This window comes from Passer domesticus, chromosome 13 (genome assembly GCF_036417665.1).
Source record: "Passer domesticus isolate bPasDom1 chromosome 13, bPasDom1.hap1, whole genome shotgun sequence".
Classification (NCBI taxonomy): domain Eukaryota; kingdom Metazoa; phylum Chordata; class Aves; order Passeriformes; family Passeridae; genus Passer; species Passer domesticus.
In genome coordinates, this window is record NC_087486.1 from 774,095 (window position 1) to 792,452 (window position 18,358).

General features: G+C 53.9%; 1 protein-coding gene across 5 annotated transcripts in view; it reads right to left on the bottom strand.

The window, feature by feature from the left end:
* ARHGAP26 (Rho GTPase activating protein 26) overlaps positions 1 to 18,358 on the bottom strand; it is a 101,729-nt gene that overhangs the window by 19,217 nt on the left and 64,154 nt on the right. For all 5 annotated transcript variants that reach the window (XM_064388100.1, XM_064388103.1, XM_064388101.1 and 2 more), the window contains 3 exons: positions 7,816 to 7,975; positions 6,308 to 6,446; positions 2,576 to 2,729 (listed from right to left, as the gene is read on the bottom strand). In XM_064388100.1, coding sequence (XP_064244170.1) covers positions 2,576 to 2,729; positions 6,308 to 6,446; positions 7,816 to 7,975 — 453 coding nt within the window. The remainder of the gene's footprint in view (positions 1 to 2,575; positions 2,730 to 6,307; positions 6,447 to 7,815; positions 7,976 to 18,358) is intronic.

The window sequence follows — 18,358 nt, forward strand, 5'->3', positions numbered from 1 at the left end:
TGCCTGCAGAGCCCACATTTCTCAGCTGCCTGCACAAACAGAAGTGTCTTTATGGAGCCACGATTTGGGCAGCCCCGCGGAGCCGCCGGACACTGGCACCATTCACACACCCTGCCCCAGCCCAGCCTGTGCACAGGGCAGGGCACTGCTCACCCTCCTCATCCTCACCACGGCCAACCCAAAGCACCAAGGGCAGAACGCCATGGAGCTCTCAAACACACAGGCACTGCTCCAGGGCAAGCCAAGGGAGTGACAGCCATGCACACTTAGGATAAAATCAACTTAGCTGCTTCACTTCTTGGATTAAAGACATTTGATTTAAATATTTGGGGTCACATGGAATATTTGCCCTGTGGTATTAGCCCCCTTAGGAACCACATTTCAAACTTCAGCTCAACACAGACCAAAACCCTGTATGCTCCTGCACGTGCAGAAATTATCTCATCATCACTGGGCTCGTGGAAAAGCACCAAATGCCACCAGCACTGTCAGAGCCACGAGCTGCCAGTGCTGTCGTGCTCAGCCCTGTTTCACCTCACAAATAAAGGCTCTGTAACTGGCACAAGCAGCTGGTTCAGAGCCAGCCAGCTCACCGAATCCCTCGGGAGCAGCACGGTGCCTCCGCTCCCCAGAGCCCCACACAGCTTCAACTCAGTCATTCTGCTGAACTCCTCTGCAACCCCCGTTGAGAAAGAAATCATCAGGAAGAGGCAACTCTTGGAATCTAAAAAGTGTGAATTTGGCAACCAATCCTTGTAAAGTCTCAGCAAGACCCAGGCTCACAAACCTCATTCTGTGGTAAGACACACCATTTTTTCCCTCTTGAAGGATAAAAAAAAGCCATCCTGCTGGGGAATGGGATGTGACTGACTCCAGAGCTCCAGCCAGGCACGAGAGAGAGAAGCATCCTTACTCTGCATGTAGCACAAGTACAGCACAGCCTTGATTTGGAGGTGTCCTACCTTTGGGTGGTCTGTCCTGCCCCCAGGGCTCTCCTGCTGTGGGATGTTCCCCATGGAGCAGGGCTGGGTGTCCCAACCTTGCCCACGAGGAGAGGCTGCTGTGGGGCTGCTGCAGCTCGGGGTTCAGTGGCAGGAGGAGGATGATGGAAGCAGAGCAGATGGTGAAGCTGGATGAAGGCCGTGTCTGTTCCACACTTACCTTCCTGCCTGGGAGAGCCCAGCAGGGCCTGGAGCCATCCCGAATGCCAGAGTGAGAGCTGCACCTCAAACCCAAACCAGCCCCAAGGCAACAGCTCACCAGGGCCCAGCGGGGTCTGGGAGTGACAGGGGCCATGGGAGGGGTGACAAGGACAGTGTCCCTGCTCTGGGAGGGGTGACAAGGATGGTGTCCCTGCTCTGGGAGGGGTGACAAGGACGGTGTCCCTGCTCTGGGAGGGGTGACAAGGACGGTGTCCCTGCTCTGGGAGGGGTGGCAAGGACGGTGTCCCTGCTCTGGGAGGGGTGACAGGGACGGTGTCCCTGCTCTGGGAAAGGTGACAAGGACAGTGTCCCTGCTCTGGGACAGGTGACAAGGACAGTGTCCCTGCTCTGGGACGGGTGACAAGGACGGTGTCCCTGCTCTGGGAGGGGTGACAAGGACGGTGTCCCTGCTCTGGGACAGGTGACAAGGACAGTGTCCCTGCTCTGGGAGGGGTGACAAGGACAGTGTCCCTGCTCTGGGAGGGGTGACAAGGACAGTGTCCCTGCTCTGGGAGGGGTGACAAGGACGGTGTCCCTGCTCTGGGACAGGTGACAAGGACAGTGTCCCTGCTCTGGGAGGGGTGACAAGGACGGTGTCCCTGCTCTGGGAAGGGTGACAAGGACAGTGTCCCTGCCCTGGGAGGGGTGACAAGGACGGTGTCCCTGCTCTGGGACAGGTGACAGGGACAGTGTCCCTGCTCTGGGAAGGGAGCAGTGCTCCCACCACCCACCCCAGGGATGTGCAGGGCATGCCCGGAGCTCCAGGGAAGGGGCTGCATCTCCTGCAGATCTGAGCAGATGCTCACGTGGTGGGGAGGGGAGGCTCTGTGGGAAAGTGCTGCGGGGCTGGCCGGGCTGGCAGGAAGGAAATTCCCCCAGCGGAGCCGCCAGGGCCAGGGCTCCACAAGCTCAGGGACTTCATAAATAACCCGGCCGTCCCCAGGGAGGCACGGCTAAGGTCACTGCTTTTTCCCTTGAACTTTCCAGATGAAGGAAGCAATAGCAGAAGCAACAGCACAGATTTGGCCGGAGATCAACTGTACTGACAACAGTCACAGGATTGAACTCAGAAGAAAAGTCCTTTGTGTGTGTTGAGTTATCACCAGATGGGCCGGGCAGCACTGGGGAGCTCTGCTCAAAAATATTCCACATGGGCAAAGCCATCAGACGGAACCCATGGCAGATGTAACCCACAGCAACTAATCCCACTGCTTAGACCGAGTTAAAAATGGAGGCAAATGTTTGGTGCCCATTAAAAATTAAAATGCTACATTGTATTCTTCAGCAGACTGCTGAGGTTGAGAATAAGAAACTATTCTGATTAAGGATTAAGGATGGAGAGTCTATAAAACACTAATTACCATTGTACTTACAGGGAATTTGGCCTGTTTGGCTTAATTACTTCTAGTTCAAGATCACTCGAGTTCAGGCTGGGCTGGGGAGCACTGTTGGAGTTGAGGAAGCTGTTTACATTTGAAGAGACGACGGATTCCAGGCTGGAGTTGATGATGCTGTTCCTGTTCTCCTCTAAAAAACACCAAAACCCAAGAATCATCAGCTGCCAGTGCAGACAAAGTGAAGAGCAAATGGCTGTGAAGGCATTGAGCATTCCCAGGAAAGCCTGGGCCAGTGCAAACAGGAACATCTCCCCAGAGCTCAGGCAGTCACAGACACATCATACATTAAACCACAAGAAATCCCACGTACTCTTTGGCTCTTTTGGGTTTCAGATGCAGTGAGCATGGCAACACTGTGCATCTCAAAGAGCCACCACAGCACAGGCCCCTCCTCAGCTCTGCCAGGCCACCCAAAATCCCATTAACTCATTTCCAGGAGGTGCCTTTGCCCTTGGAGCAGTAATTGCAGTTGTGAGAAGCAATTAGCAACGCTGATGGCACGAGAGCAGCCCTGGGCAGAGAGTGGCTGTTTCTGGGATGCTGCTTTCCTGAAAGGCAGGCACCAGCTGGAAAACACAGAGTCCTACTGCAAGGACACCTCTTTCCAAAATTATTTTTCCAGTGCACAATAACACGGTCAAACTACAACCCAAAAGCATGTAGTGACAGGGGACCCTTGCTCTCAATCCCTTTCAATTCCACCTCTTTTTGAGTGAGGAGAACGTGCAATATTAATTTGTATCCTGTGCACATGTAAAGGGGGGTAAAAGAGTGCAAGAGGAACTCCTGGGTTGTGTGGAAGGTTAATCCTGAGCACACAGCAGAAGGAACTGCCTGTGAAACAGCCTGGCAGGAGGGTAGTCTTGGGGTGTTGGTGCAGCTCTGCCACCACTCCAAAGGGAAATGCCACATCAGCTCTGGAGCTGCTGCATTCCCAGGCACCTGGGCAGAATCAGCACCTGCAGGGCAGCAGGACAGGCCTTGGTTTAGCTCAGGGTGAGCTGATCTTCCAAGGATGTGAGATGCTGAAACATGTCAACGTGCTCCTGAGACTGGATTTCATTAATCCTCATCTGCAATGAGCCACCATGGGAACCAGCAGCACAGACATTTCTTTGTCCCCAGCCCTGCAAATGTTCAACCCTCAGGGCACCAGCACCTCGGGATGAAAAAGATGATCCATGCAGAAGACAAAGAGGGAAAAGTGAAGAAAGGCAGAGTACTGACCTCCACAAATACTGACAGGCAGATGTGACAGCCAGCAGATGAAAAAATAAAGAAATTAAGCTGTCTAAGGACCTAAAACCCTCAAATCCCTCTGGTTTAGCATCTGCCAGAGCAAGTTTTAGGCAGCCCACGAGAGGCCACCTGTACAGAGCTGGCCAGGTCCAGGGACTGCCTGTGCTGAGCCCTGAGGAGCTGGCCTGAGCCCCTGGAGCAGGGACCGACACCAGCTTATCATCTGCAAACTTCTGCCCAAGGCTGAAGGCTGGGAATAAGCTCCATAAGCTTGGCAGCTCAGCGTGGATTGTCCCTCTAATCTCCTCAGCAGCCACAAGCCAAGAGTGGAGTCCCTGTCAGCCACAGAACTGGAAGTGCCTCAGCTCAGGGGGAGCAGGGCTCAATGGCAGAATCTGAAACTCCTGCTTCTTTTTATTTCTTCCTTTTTAAAAGGCTGAAACTTCATGTTTTTGAAAGCTCACGTGAAGGATTCTTTGCTGGGAGATTTGATTTTACAGCTCAGCAGGAGCAGAGCTGCCCATCAGCTCAAGAGCGTTTCCAGCATGCAGAGAAAAGAGCCTTTCAGCCCTTACCCAAACTTCCTTTCTCTGGTGGGAAGTCAGGCAGGCAGAGCCACTGGAGCCTCACCAGAGCCTTTGTCTCCAGGAACCCTGGTAGCTGATCCAGGGCACTTTGGTGACAGTGACCCCAGGGACCAGAGAGGGGATGACAAAAGAGCTGATAAGGAACAAAATGCTGTTTGCTGTGCTGGTGACACTTGTGTCACAAGAGCTGCTCCCTGGGTCAGATGTGGATAAAAATGTAAATGTTTAACAACAAAATAATCACTATAATCATAGATTAATCATGATTATCTAACCTGCTTCCTGTGTCTTGAACATGATAATTTTTGACTTAGACACAGCTTGGTGCGATGAATGCTAGTGAAAAAGTTAGAAAGATATTGGACTTTGATGAACAGGTTTCAAGTGATGGAAAATCCACTGTTCTATTCCACCTCTTTTCATGTCAAACTGCTCCTAGTCTTAAACAATGTGCACCCTGCTCCCATTTAGAACATTTCTAGCTTCAATTTCAACTTTCAATTTCTGTGCTGCTCAACTGGGCTTGAGCTGCTGCCTAAGCCCTTGTGCTTCACCCTGACTTCAGAGCCTTGGTCTGCCTCCAGACCAGTAAGAAAGGAAAGGAAGAATTAAAAAAGAAGAAAGGAAACCTCACATACTTCTCATGATGAGCAGCAGGGAAGGCAAATAAAACAGCAGTGGTTTCCCAAAGACACAGGAGGTTATAGACTGTCAGGAGGAACACCAAGAAAATGTTGCTTCACATGGGAATAAATAAATGCAGAAATAAAGAAAGGAGCTCAGTTCCTCTCCCAGGCACGGGGAGGGTGGACACGGAGCCTGGAGAGCCTGGAGGCTGACAAGCCACTGCTTAGTTAGCAGCAGACAAATTAGTGGGGCTGAAAGTTTTCAAAAGCAGCGTTTGATATTTGAGGCTTCAGCGAGAGCCGTCCCACAGCATTTCCAGAGCACGCTCTGGGCCACCCCTGCTTCCTCAAACCCACGCGGATCCCTCCGACGCCTCCGAGAGGAGACTGCCTGCTACTTAACAGTAACCTAATCAGACAGACCCACGTGTTTTGGGAGTCAGCAAAGTCCACAGCAGCCACTCTGTGCACCCTGGGGAGCTGGCTGTCCCCAGCCCTCCCCTGCTCCTCGCTCCACTTGTGCTGTCCTGCTCACCAGGAGCCTCTCCTGCTTTTTTACCAAACTGGGAGAGCTCCCTGTGTGCAGCTGGCTCCAGGAGCACATGGGCAGGGAGAACCAGAGAGCTGGGAGCTGGGTTTACCCTGTAACATGAAACAACAGCCTGAGCAGACACATTTCTGCCACCCCATGAGCAGGGCTGGGGCCTTGGCTCTTTCACCCAAATATCTGGAGCATCAATTAGTGACAGAAATGGAAAGATGAGCTCCAACATTTTTAAACTGCCATGGTACATAATCCTCAGGAAAATGCCAAACCTCCTGGCCGAGTTTTCCTGTCTGTAAAAGGCAAAGTGCCCGAGGGCATCCCAGAAGGGCCAGCCCGTGGTGGCCGCCCTTGCCACAGGTGTGGCAGCTGATGGCAGCGATGACGGGCCCAGGAACATGAGAAGGGGACACGCAGGGGCCCGCCAGGTGGGGAGGGGACGGCAACACTTTATCCCGTGCTAAGGCAGCCTCATGTCGAGCCCCACTTAAGGGCTTGGATGCCAGCAGAGATTCCAGTCCCACCAACGCGACAGCAGAGGAAACCGAAGCCTGACCCTGCTATGGAACATCCCTTCCACTGAGAGCAGGAAACCCGCACGGGAATGGCACGGGAATGGCAGGGGAATGGCAGGGGAATGGCACGGGAATGGCAGGGGAATGGCAGTCTGAGAGGCAGGGCTGGGGCGCAGCTGGGGCTGGAGGGCACTCACGCCTCTCGCTGGGCTGGGCCGTGTGGAAGAGCGTCAGCGGCCGCTCGCTGCACGAGGGAGGCTTCGACTCCGCGCTCTTCTTGCGCGATAGCAGCAGCTGCGAGTTCGGCGCCGGCGCCTCTGGCACCGTGTTGAATATCTGTAAGAAACAATAAACAACTCGTTCTCTGGCATCACCCCGCGCAACAGGACAGCTGCCCACCTGCCTGGGCTGCACCGCTCCCCAGCGCAGCCTCTGAGCAAGGCGTGCACTCAACAGGGCAGTGTTCCGGGGGCAGATTCCTGAATCCCACGTCTCCTCTCTGCCTGCACTCCTCTTTTTGTCACCCAAGAGGCACTGCAGGCTGTGAAGAAGCCTGACGCTCTGGCACTCTGCTGACTTTCTGGGGGTGCAGGTGATGATGCAGCCCAGCAGTGTCCCCCTGTGCCCCCACGGCGTGACCCCAGCGCCCACGCTCCCACGGCTGCAGACCAGCTTGGGAAAGGCTTTGCAACTTCCAGCTACAGCTGTCAGAAAACTGAGTAATCACATTTTTCTCAAGGGGATGAAATTTTAAAACTGCATGAGCCCAAAGGGCAGCAGCCTTGCTGGTTGCTGATATTTGGTTGTGTACTGCTCCTCTTCCAGACCCCACAGGCTCAGAGAAGGGCAGTGACCCCTCCAGACCATCTCTCTCAAAGTCCCTCCCCATTGCTGAGAGTCCATTAAACCCATTCCTCAGTGTCCTTCCTGCTCTCCTGCCCCTGCCAGACAGACAACTGGCACAGCCAGGCTTTCCCAACAGGAAAAGCACACGCTGGCACAGCTCTCTGCTCAAGACAGAGCTGGATGTGGACTCAGAGCCATGATGCCCCCCCAGCCAGGGCAAGCTGCTTTCTAGTTCTGCCTTTGCTGCCCAAATGCACAAATCCGTTACTCCTTTCCAATCAAAATCAGAGTAACAAAAGATCATAATCAGGGAACTGGCTGCATTTAGAAGGAAATGGTATTTTTTAAAAAGCACATGCAGCCAGGGAAGGATGGCCAGGACCTCGGTCCCACCAAGCCACCACTGCTGCAATGGCAGACCCCAAAATCCATGGCCAACAAACACAAATACATCAGGATTCAGATCAACACTGTGGATAAAGCCAGTACTTGGATAAACCTGGATTTAGTCAGCAAAGCAGGAGCCAGCCGAGGTGTGCATCTCACTGGTTTGCTTTAGCCCTCATCTCCCTTGAAACCAGGGACAAATTCCCACTGAACAGTGGGAAGGGAGAGAAAGAGAATTTCTGTGATGGAGACACGGCCATGCTGACACACTGGGATGGCCATAAACAAGGCTGGCCACCAGCAGCACTGGTCACACAGCCACGGCCCAAGAACGAGGTGCCAGCTGCCCCCTGCCCAGCACAGCCCCACCATGGTGGTGCCACTGGCCATGGAGAGGGGGCTGCCACGGGCAAACAGAGACCAAATCCTTTCCATAAAGCACTGACATGAAAGAAGCAAGGGAAGCCATTACCTTCTCGTGGTTCTCTATTAAAATTTCAATCACAATGTTCTGGAATTTGATGTCCATGATGGCAGCCACCGTTTCCTCCTGAGGTCGAAGCAGCGTCGGCCCAAACACCACACCCAGATTAGCAACAGTCATCAGGTTCTGCTTGTGATTATCTGCAACCCTGGGAAAAAAAGAGAAAGAAAATGAAGTAGGTGATGGAACTAATCCACAGGGAACCCCCTCCCTGCCTTCCCTGCCTCGTGGCTGGCACAAGGCTTACAATGCTGTTTACATTTTTCACGCTCCTGGTGAGCTCCTTGAAGGCTCAGCCATGTGGAAAAGTACAAATTTAACTGTTGTGTTCCTGGGGACCTTTCAGCCTCCATGAACTGACTAATCCCATAAAACCTCAACCCCGCGCCAGCCACTGAGCCTCACGCTGCAAACCACTCCCAGGAAAACATCTTGAATCATTAATGCTTCAAACCCTTCTGAAAACAAATTGTTGGACCTCTGACACATGCTGCTCTCCAACTCAATGAGTGACCTCATATGTTCCAAAGGCCAATTCCTTCCCAGCCATTCCAGCACCAGAGGTCAGCCCCATGTGGCCCAGCCAGGCTGCCTGGGAGGCCAAGATGGGGCTTTGCCCCCTGATCCCCATGTGCTCCCTTCTCCATGGCACAGGGACCCCCACAAATGGGGACCCAGGGACACCCAAGCCTTCCTCCTCACCACCTCCATCTCCTTCAGCTCCCAAGAGGGCACAGAGCAGCTCAGCAAAGTGAAGCAGCTCACGCTGAGGAGGTGGCACCCTGCTTATGGTGTTTGAGGGGTTACCCTGGAGCAGCTCCAGCTGGCACCTGGTCTGAGAGGAGCAAAGCCCCAGCAGCCCTAACGGGACATGTCCCCTGCTCTGTCTCCCCCCGAGGGGACACAGCAGCAGGGACACAGGCAGCACCCCTCGGCCACGCTGGCTGCAGGTGCCCAGCTCTCCAGGAGGGACAGAGCTCACTGGGCACCCTGGGCACTGCTGGGACACACAGGGACACCTGTGTGCCCCCTGGGCACTGCTGGGACACATGGGGACACCTGGGACATTGCTGAGTGACACGGGGACACCTGTGTGCCCCTGGGCACTGCTGAGTCACACAGGGACACTGCTGAGTCACACGGGGACACTGCTGAGTCACACGGGGACACGTGTGTGCCCGTGTTGCCCGTGACCTGCAGTGCAGCCCTGCAGCCCCAGGAGTCTTTCTTGTGGTTTGCTCCTGACCTCTTCAACCAGGAAATGCGGCGGCTGCAGGCTGTGTGCTCACTCAGTTTAGCCTGAGGGAGTTTTAGTGTCTTTTCCTTCACTTTCTCTCCTGCTTCCCTGGACAAACGCAGCAGGCCAGCATGCAGTGAGGCTCAGCCTCACTTGCTGGACTGACCCTTACATTATATTGCTGTTTCTACCATTGACCTTGGGGCCAAGGCATTCGTGTGCAAGCTCAGCATATCTCAGCACTCTGCAAGCCCAGGCTGGCCAAAAAGAAAAGATGCTTTCCATCCTTTTCCATCCAAATCTCACCTGAACCAGCAAAGAGCTCATCCCTACACACAGCTCCTCAGGCAGCAGACAGGAGTGCATCACAGGTGGGGCTCAGGGACTCAGGGCCCCAGCAGCAGCATCAGCCCTACTCACTGCCTGGGCACCTCTCCATCCCCATCCTCATCCTCACCACAGCCAAGAGCTCGCCGAGCTGCTCATGGCCATGCCAGCACCACGGAGTTGGGAGGGGACACAAACTCTCCTTAGGGAGTCACAACCTCATGGAGCAGCAAGCAAGGCAGAACAGGTCCAGTAAGAAACAATATATACTAAATAATACTTATATACTAAATAATACTTATATACTAAATAATACTTACATGGGGATTCAAACCCACCCCCCACCCACATCACTCACAAATCCCAATGACATTTTTGCATTGCAAAATTGCATTTCAGACACACATTCACATGCTCCTAATTGGATATGGAAAAACGCAGCTGCAGTCCAAATGGATTTCAGAAGCGTTAATAAAATAATAATTTTAATGATCTTCTGTGGTTAGTAAAACAATGTTCATTTATAAAAAAACAACTGAATTGATCTAAGTCGCACAAAATTAGGTGCCTCCATTTCTCATTACCGTTACCATGTCCTACATCACTCTAATAAATTGCACTGTCATCAGCTCATTACAGGGAGGCAGCTGAGCGTGGTCCTGGCAATTATTTCAGACTGGGCTATTAATGGCTTCCCAGGCAGGACATGGTGCCACAGCAGCAGCCAGGGGCCTGCCCAGGCACTGCCCACTCACCCAGCCTCAGCTCCACCACCACACCCTGCTGGGGGTGCTTGCCCTGCCTCTGGAAGCGTGGGAGCTGTGCTGCAGTGTGCAATCCAGCTGTGCAATCCAGCTGTGCAATCCAGCTCCCTTCTGCAATAAACCTCAGGGCCACACGAACTCCTGCTCTGCACCCCGGGTACTTTTCCAGCAATAGCCATCCCTGTACCAGGTCACCACAGCCGTGCTCCAAAACATGATTCACCTTTCACATCCTTCAAATTCCCCATCCATTACCCGCAGGATAATTCACTCTAAATTACACCTCTTCATCATCCTTTGTACGAGGAAATAACGCCGCGGTTTCTAAAGACGGGTGTTCTCAGCCCAAAGTGGGCTTAATGCTGGGGCTGTTCTGCAGGGACTGTCAGTGCCATTCCTGAGCTGCTCTTTAGAAGTTTTCCAAGCAGTCAGTGGATTTTCCTTTTAACCTGCTGTTTCTTTCTGGCCCTTGATGCACTCTGAGAGAACTGCACTGCCACTGATTTCTATGGGTGCTTTTTCTGCTCCCCGCTCTACAGGAGCCACTTCCAGCACAGGAGAAAGCACCAACTAACAGAGGAATGTGCAGAACCACTTCACTCCTGCTCACACTGGGCCAGGCTGTCAGTGGCTTTGGGATTTCTATGGGTGCTTTTTCTGCTCCCCACTCTACAGGAGCCACTTCCAGCACAGGAGAAAGCACCAACTAACGGAGGAATGTGCAGAACCTCTTCTCTTCACTCCTGCTCACACTGGGCCAGGCTGTCAGTGGCTTTGGCACTCTGGGCTGGTCCTTTTTCTGGGGACAGCCCAGCCCAGGGAGCAGTGTCCCCCAGGCCACTCCCAGGGTGTCCCTGGACACCACTCACTTCTCACTCCCTTCCAGCAAAACAAAGGAGAACAGCAGCGGAGTAAATCCATGTTGGGTGTTAAATTGTATTATGCCCGGGTTGCCTGGATACTGTATAATCACTGGCACGACCAAACACAATTTAATACAGGGTAATTGGTAGCCAAGGTTCAGGGCAGGGGAAGCAGGGAACAGTAAATATTCCAGTGTGGTCACAGCTCCAGTGGGTGCCACAGGGGCTCCTGGCTCTGCTCCCACAGAACTCCTGCCTCCTGTGTCTGGAATTGCTTCCTACATGTATTTTATATATGTATTTATATGTATGTATAAACTACGGTGTGTTTATTTTATATATAAGCACATCTTTTATATATAGAATGCATGTATCTGAATCTCAGCCAAAAGTGCCATTATTAGTTCAAATATCTTCCCTGATTCAGAACAAAACCCCTGAGCAAACAACCATCTGAAGGGAACAAAAGGAAAGTCTGGAGTGTTTCTATTTCCATGCCTGGGACAACCATTTGCAGTCAAAGTGCTTGTAGTGGCTGGCCTAGCAAATCCTCATAGGATAGAAAATAATGCAGCTCATTCCTCCTGCTACAGGTGAAAATCCATCCCCTGTCTGCCACCACCACTAGAGCTTCTGTTTAATGTGAAAAGCCAACCACACAGAGGCCAGCAAAAAAAAAATTATCCCCAAAATTATCTAGGCTGCTCTGGGTAGTTTGATGGAAATTGAACATCTTTGACTCTGGACATACAGGGAAGGTAAAGAGCAGAGGGAGTAGAGGCAGCACAGTGGCTGGAGAGTTCTGGGAAACGTTCCTGGGTGCATTTAAGTCATCCCTGCACATCAGTGAGTCTAATTGGGCTGTTCAGGATGGGCACAGAGGTGGAGAGGGCAGAGGGGCCGGGCTGGCCACTGCTCAGCTGGCCCTCTGTCCAAGGGGCTGGTGCAGCCTGTCCCCAGAGATGGCAGCCCTGCAGCTCCCTGGGGATTACTCACTTCTCATCAAACCCGTGGTGGGTTTCCCAGCCTCGGGAATGTGTCTGATGGCTGGGAGTGCAGCAGGTGTTTATGGCAGGAATGTTGTGACTGGCACACAGCACGGAGCTGGTGACACCAGTGATGCAATTCCAGCTGCAGCAGCACCCACTGGTGTGCCAGGCAGCTAGATCAGTCAATCACACATTCCTAAATCGTTCCTAAAAGGCACATGTGCATGGGAGGAGGTGGCAGGGACACTGGTCTGCAGAGGCTGCTGGCACACAGCCATGGAGAAGCAGGCAAGCACACCCAGCTCGGCTTCATCTTGTGTTCAAAAGCCATGTGGATGTGGCACCCGGGGACATGGGCTAGTGGTGGCCTTGGCAGTGCTGAGGGATGGCTGGTGATGAAGATCTCAGTGGGTTTTTCCAACTTTAAAGGCTGCATGATTCCCAAGCTGGAGCACACATGCACAGAGGCACCACACTCCCACACCTCACCACCATCCCTTCACCCTGCCTGCTCATCTGGACATCCTGCCTTCCTCAGGCTGCTCTGGATGCAGGGAGCCCTGCAAGGGCCAGAGGAGTCCAGAGCAGCAGGAGCAAGCTGGGCTCAGCCAGTGGGAGTTGGGAACATGGGGAACACAGACAAACCCTGCTGGCTGTGGGCTCACAGCTCCGCAGCCTCCCAGCCCTGCTGCTCCAGAGAGGAGAGCCAAGCCTGAGCAGTGCACATGGAGGCCAGCAGATCCAGGAGGACAGATAACCAGGGAATGACAAACCTCCCAGAGAAGACAAGGGGAAACTTGCTGAATGCAAAAGCCGTGCTGCTCTCGGGTTCCCTGCTCAGCTGGGACCAGACCTGTGCCTGCACTGATTCCGGCCGCTCTGACTTGCTCCAACAAGACTTGCTTTTTCTCCTGGGTGGATCTGGCCACAGCTGGATGCTTGGGTTCGCTCCCAGGGAAAAAAAAAAGGGCTCATGTTGCACTGTGAAGGCACCGAGGCCAAATGTGAGGTTCAGTATCAGTGAGCCAGATCAGCGTGAATACCAAACGTGCTGCGACTTGCAGGGAAACACGCAGGGAGCTCAACGCTGCTGCAGCTCAGCTTCCAGACTGAGCCACAGGGCTTTCCAAAGCCATCCTCTGCGGCTTTGGGCAAGCTGAGCTTGAGGGGGGATCTCAGAGCGACCCCAGCCCTGCTCACCAACCCTCAGCCCAGGGCTGAGTGGCACCGGGCTGGCAATTCCCTGTGCCCGGCATGGCAGCACTGCAGGTTTCCACTGACACCCTGGAGAAAACCACAGGCACGGCCAGAGCTGATGTGAAATGTCACCATGGTTTCCACCTGCACAAACACAGCCAGCAAAGGGGCCTCACGCTCAAACACCCCTGGGGATGGGGCTGGAGCAGGGCCTGCCATGGCTGCAGACCGTGCCACCGGCACCCCAGTGCCAGCCCCAGAGCCTCGGCAAAGCCCTGCTGCAGGACAGGTCCTCCTGCAAACCCAGCCCTCACTGGTGCTGCCACACTGCAACAACAAAGCCCCTGGCCAGCAGGGCAAGCAGAGCCTGACACAGCAGGTCTGGGTGAACAAGGAGCCCTTTGAAAGCTCCGCCGCCACGGCAAGCGCCGCGCCGGAGTCTACAACCTGCTGCATGGAAAAGAGCCAAAGTAAACGGGCTCCCAGAGAGCCTCCCGGCAGCAAGGCACTGGGGGGAGCAAGAGCAGCTCCCACATCCCCACAGGGAACCACTCCGAGCTGGAGCCAGCTCACAGGGCCACGTGCAGGAGGTGCCCGGTGCACACCCACACCTGCACACGAGTGCAGCGGCCAAGGGAAGAGCAGAGGGGGGTTGACCTTTGTTTTCCCTTACAGGTATTTTGGAGCTCTTTCACATCACAAACGCAAGGCTGGAGCCCATCCCTCCAAAATACTGAATTGCTAGAAGCTAATGTTGGAAGAAAGGGAATAAAGGAACAAGGAGCTTTCAGAATTAAGGATGTGAACAACAGCAGGAAAAATGCTTCTCTCACCTTTGCTAGTGGGACAAGGTTTTGCCCAGTGACTGGAAACAGCCCTCACTGCCCCAGTGCTGAGTCCCCTGCCACACACACATGGGCTGAACGAGATGGCCTTTAAATGTCCCTCCTAACCCCAACCTTTCTGTGGTTCTGCAGGCCAGGGATCACTCAAGCATCCTGGCAAAAACTGCAGCTCAAAGTTATCTTGGCAATGGTGATTTCCAGTCTCCTTTCTTCTGCTGAAAGACTGTCTGACTAAAATGTCTCTATCTGAGTTTGGTTCAGTGCTGGGTCTGTTCATACTGAGTGATCAAGGGATGTGCTCATGAAGCATCTCCATCCCACTCTGTCTGCAGGGACGGTGCAGACACCACCAGGGAGACTCCAATCAGTTATTGGAAATCTTTGCTCACTCTCAATTCAATCTCTTTCCATATCCAGTTTCAGTTTCACCGTGATAAACAGTTTAGATATTATGTGCTATCAACAACCTCTACCCAACAACACCAAGTTCAGACACAAGCCCACAAGAATTCACACTTGAGAAATGCAAAATGCCTAGTGCTGCTCCTGGAGATCCAGGAGGAGCTCAGCAGAGATGTTCAACCACAGAAACTCCCCAGCAAGCCCAGCAGGTGCTTTGTTACGAGCTGCTGAATCATCATGCCAGGTCGGTGATGCCAGCTTTAGTGCAAGACCCCATTATCCTACCTCCAGACTCCAGCCTGGTGCAGGATGTGGGTGCAAAAGACCCTGACAAGGGACTGCAGGCTCTGGGGCACATTCCCCTCCAGCTAAAAACTGCAGAGCCTGCATGAAATATAAGGAGCTTTCAGAGAAGCATGGAAGGAAAAGCTACCAGCACCCACACAGCTGCTCCAGGGACAATCCAGACACAGCGGGTTAAAAGTTCACTTGCAGAAGCAGAACAAAACCTTTAGCTAATTTACACATTACAGGAAGCCAAGCCCAAAAAACCCAGCGTACACCTACAGGGCTTTTTGTGGTGGTTTATAATTCTGCAGAATCTTATATTAAAAACAAAAGCAGAGGAGTGAGAGGGAGCTGGCAAGGGCAGGCACAGAGTCCTGCAGGGCTGTCTCGCCTCTGCGGAAGCATCACTGGCTCCTCCACCAAAACACCTGAGGGAGAGGAGAGCAAAGGGGAAACCAAAGGTGCTGCTGCTCCCCACAAGGCTCTGGTACCTCCAGCTCCAGAGCACAAATCATGGAATCATGCAACAACAGAATGGGTTGGGTTGGAAGGGACCTTACCCAACTCATGACAGCCAGGGAAAAAGGAAAAGGGGTAAAAGAGCACAGCATGAACCTGACCCAGGACAGGCAAGCCCCAGGCAGGATTCTCCCTGTCCTGCAAGGCAGCATGTGCCTGCAGGGAGTCTCCTTCCATGTCACCTCCCTTTTACTACCCATAGCAGCACCCAGATCCTTTGGGTCACTTGAACTCCAGGCTTTGCCTGGATCCAGCACCGCCATGACCCAAAAGGAGCAGAAACAGGCACTGGGCATAAAAATGGCATTCCCAAAGGCAGCAAGGAGGACCATTGCCTGGCCCAGCCACAGCAGCTCCCCGTTTGCTCCTGGCAGCCAAATCAGGCGAGCAGCACACGGGAGCGGGGCACCTCAGAGGCCTCAGTGGCTAGTGGAAATTTCCAGAATGTCCTGGACAAGAATGACTTACTGGAAGCAATACATAAATCAAGCAAATGAATAGTTACCAGACAGCAGCATAAACAGCTGCCACGGGGATGAAATCAGCCCTGCTGTGCCAAGAGGCGTCAGCCTCCTTGCCGGCTGCACCTTCGGGGGAAACCGGCAGAACAACGCCAGGAAAAGCACATTCCTGGGGGAGCTGCCACCCCTGGCCCTGCACAGGTGCCGGTGGGGTCCTGGAGCTGCTGGGCACAGGGGCAGCGTGCTGAGCTCCACAGCAGCTCCTGCAGGGCTCCGTGGGCCCGGGCACGGCGCGGAGCTGCCCCACGCCGAGCAGAACGAGCCTGGCTGTATTTTTAGGCAGAAGACCTGGAGGAATTTTTTCTTCTCCTGCTTTGCCAGCAATCCCTGGTTGAGCAGAGAGCCCTCTGGGACGTGCCAGGCTCTGTGTCCAGCCCCTGCCCCAGCGAGGGTTTTGCTGGATCCCCATGAGCAGCTGCCCTGCAGAGCCCGTGGAAACCATGGCCCTGATAAACAGCAAACAATTGATGCAGGAGATAACAATCGCTGTCATCTCGGTTAAAACACGTAAACTAGAAAACACCGCCACAGCAAAACCAAGGGGAACCAGCCCGTGGTGGCCAGGCCACAGCTGGGAGTGATTAGAGATAATTAATTCTGCTAAACACACGTACACGGAGCTCAGTGCAGCCCCTCCACGGCCTGGCCTTGGCACAAGGGCAGGGGATCAGGGCTGGTGTGGGGCACTGATGCCAACCCACAGAAGGGTCTGGGAGCCCCACAGAAGGGGTGTGAGCCTGGCACCATCTGTGCTGGAGATCCTGGACTCGCTGCCACAAGAACAGAGCAAAGCTCAGGTGTCAAATTATGGCCATGCATGAAAAATAATTCCCTAAATGCTTGAAATATAATCAGAGTGAAATCCCCCTGCTCTGCACCTCCACAGCATTGACTCCTGGGTGAGAAAGTACATTGCAAAAGAAGGAGACAGGGATGATATTGCAGCACCTCCAACAAAAATGGCAATTTTCTGCAAGCAGCTCCACTCCAGCAGCACTCCCTGGCACAGCAACCAACAGCCCAGCAGCACCACAGGCACCTTGTTTCACTTTGACTTATTTGGCATTAAAACAAATGGGTTTAATCACAGAATCCCAGAGTGGTTCAGGCTGGAAGGCTACAACAAACAGGGATGGGGACAGCTCCTGCTCTCTGGGCCACAGTGAACAACTGCCCAGACATGTGGACATGAGGCAGAAGGCAGCACAAATGGGCTTGGAGAGGCAGTAAGAGGGAGAAATTGAGATAATTGTCTGTCAAAATGCTCCTTGCCCTCTACCCTGTCTGTGCCTGTTCCTAGATTTGTCCTGTCCCTCCTCTGTGCCCCTCTCACTGCACCCCAGTTCTGTGGCCCCCAGCTGCCATGGGACCCACCACATGGGGAAGGGCACTGCTGAGCCACCTCCAAGGCACGTATCCTGCCTGATACTGGGGTCAATAATTGCTGGTTTTGAACATTTCAGCTTTCTTACCAGTTTTATTACTGCCAATAAAAACTGCAGCTTCATCACATGAGGAGCCCCACATCCCTCATCAGTGCAGCAGAGCACGTACACCCCAAAAACACAGATCAGAAACCACCCAAAACAGGCTCTTTCTCTACTTGACCGACTCAGCCCAAGTTCTGGTTTTACTGTCAGAAATCTCCACAGCAAGACTGTGAGAAATACTTTTTTAGCTCATCTGATAAACATGCAAATCTTGATTATTCATACGTTACTTAAAATAAAAAACCCAGACAGAAACAGATGAGACAAAGCCCTCCAAGCAGTGCAGCCCAGCTTGGCAGGGCAGCCAGAGGCCCTTGGCTTTGCCCCTGCTGGCTGTGGTGCCCTGCCCTCAGCAGCACCAGACCAGCTGGTCCCACCCGTCTGCAGCATCCCCCCGGGGCAGCCAGGCCCTCCCTCCAAACATCTGCTGCAGATGTGAAGGCTTCTCTCCACTCTTGTCTTTCATCTGGCTCAGTGGCACTGCAGCCTCAAGCAGCTCTTTTAGAGAGTGATGGACACAAGGCCTGGCCTGGCTGCTCCGTGGGCACGCCTCGTGGGATCAGGGCACTGGGCACTGCTCCTGGGTCAGGGCACTGGGCACTGCTCCTGGGTCAGGGCAATGGGCACTGCTCCTGGGTCAGGGCAATGGGCACTGCTCCTGGGTCAGGGCATTGGGCACTGCTCCTGGGTCAGGGCACTGGGCACTGCTCCTGGGTCAGGGCACTGGGCACTGCTCCTGGGTCAGGGCAATGGGCACTGCTCCTGGGTTAGGGCACTGGGCACTGCTCCTGGGTCAGGGCACTGCTCCTGGGTCAGGGCACTGGGCACTGCTCCTGGGTCAGGGCACTGCTCCTGGGTCAGGGCACTGGGCACTGCTCCTGGATCAGGGCACTGGGCACTGCTCCTGGGTCAGGGCACTGGGCACTGCTTCTGGGTCAGGGCACTGCTCCTGGGTCAGGGCACTGGGCACTGCTCCTGGATCAGGGCACTGGGCACTGCTTCTGGGTCAGGGCACTGCTCCTGGGTCAGGGCACTGGGCACTGCTTCTGGGTCAGGGCACTGCTCCTGGGTCAGGGCACTGGGCACTGC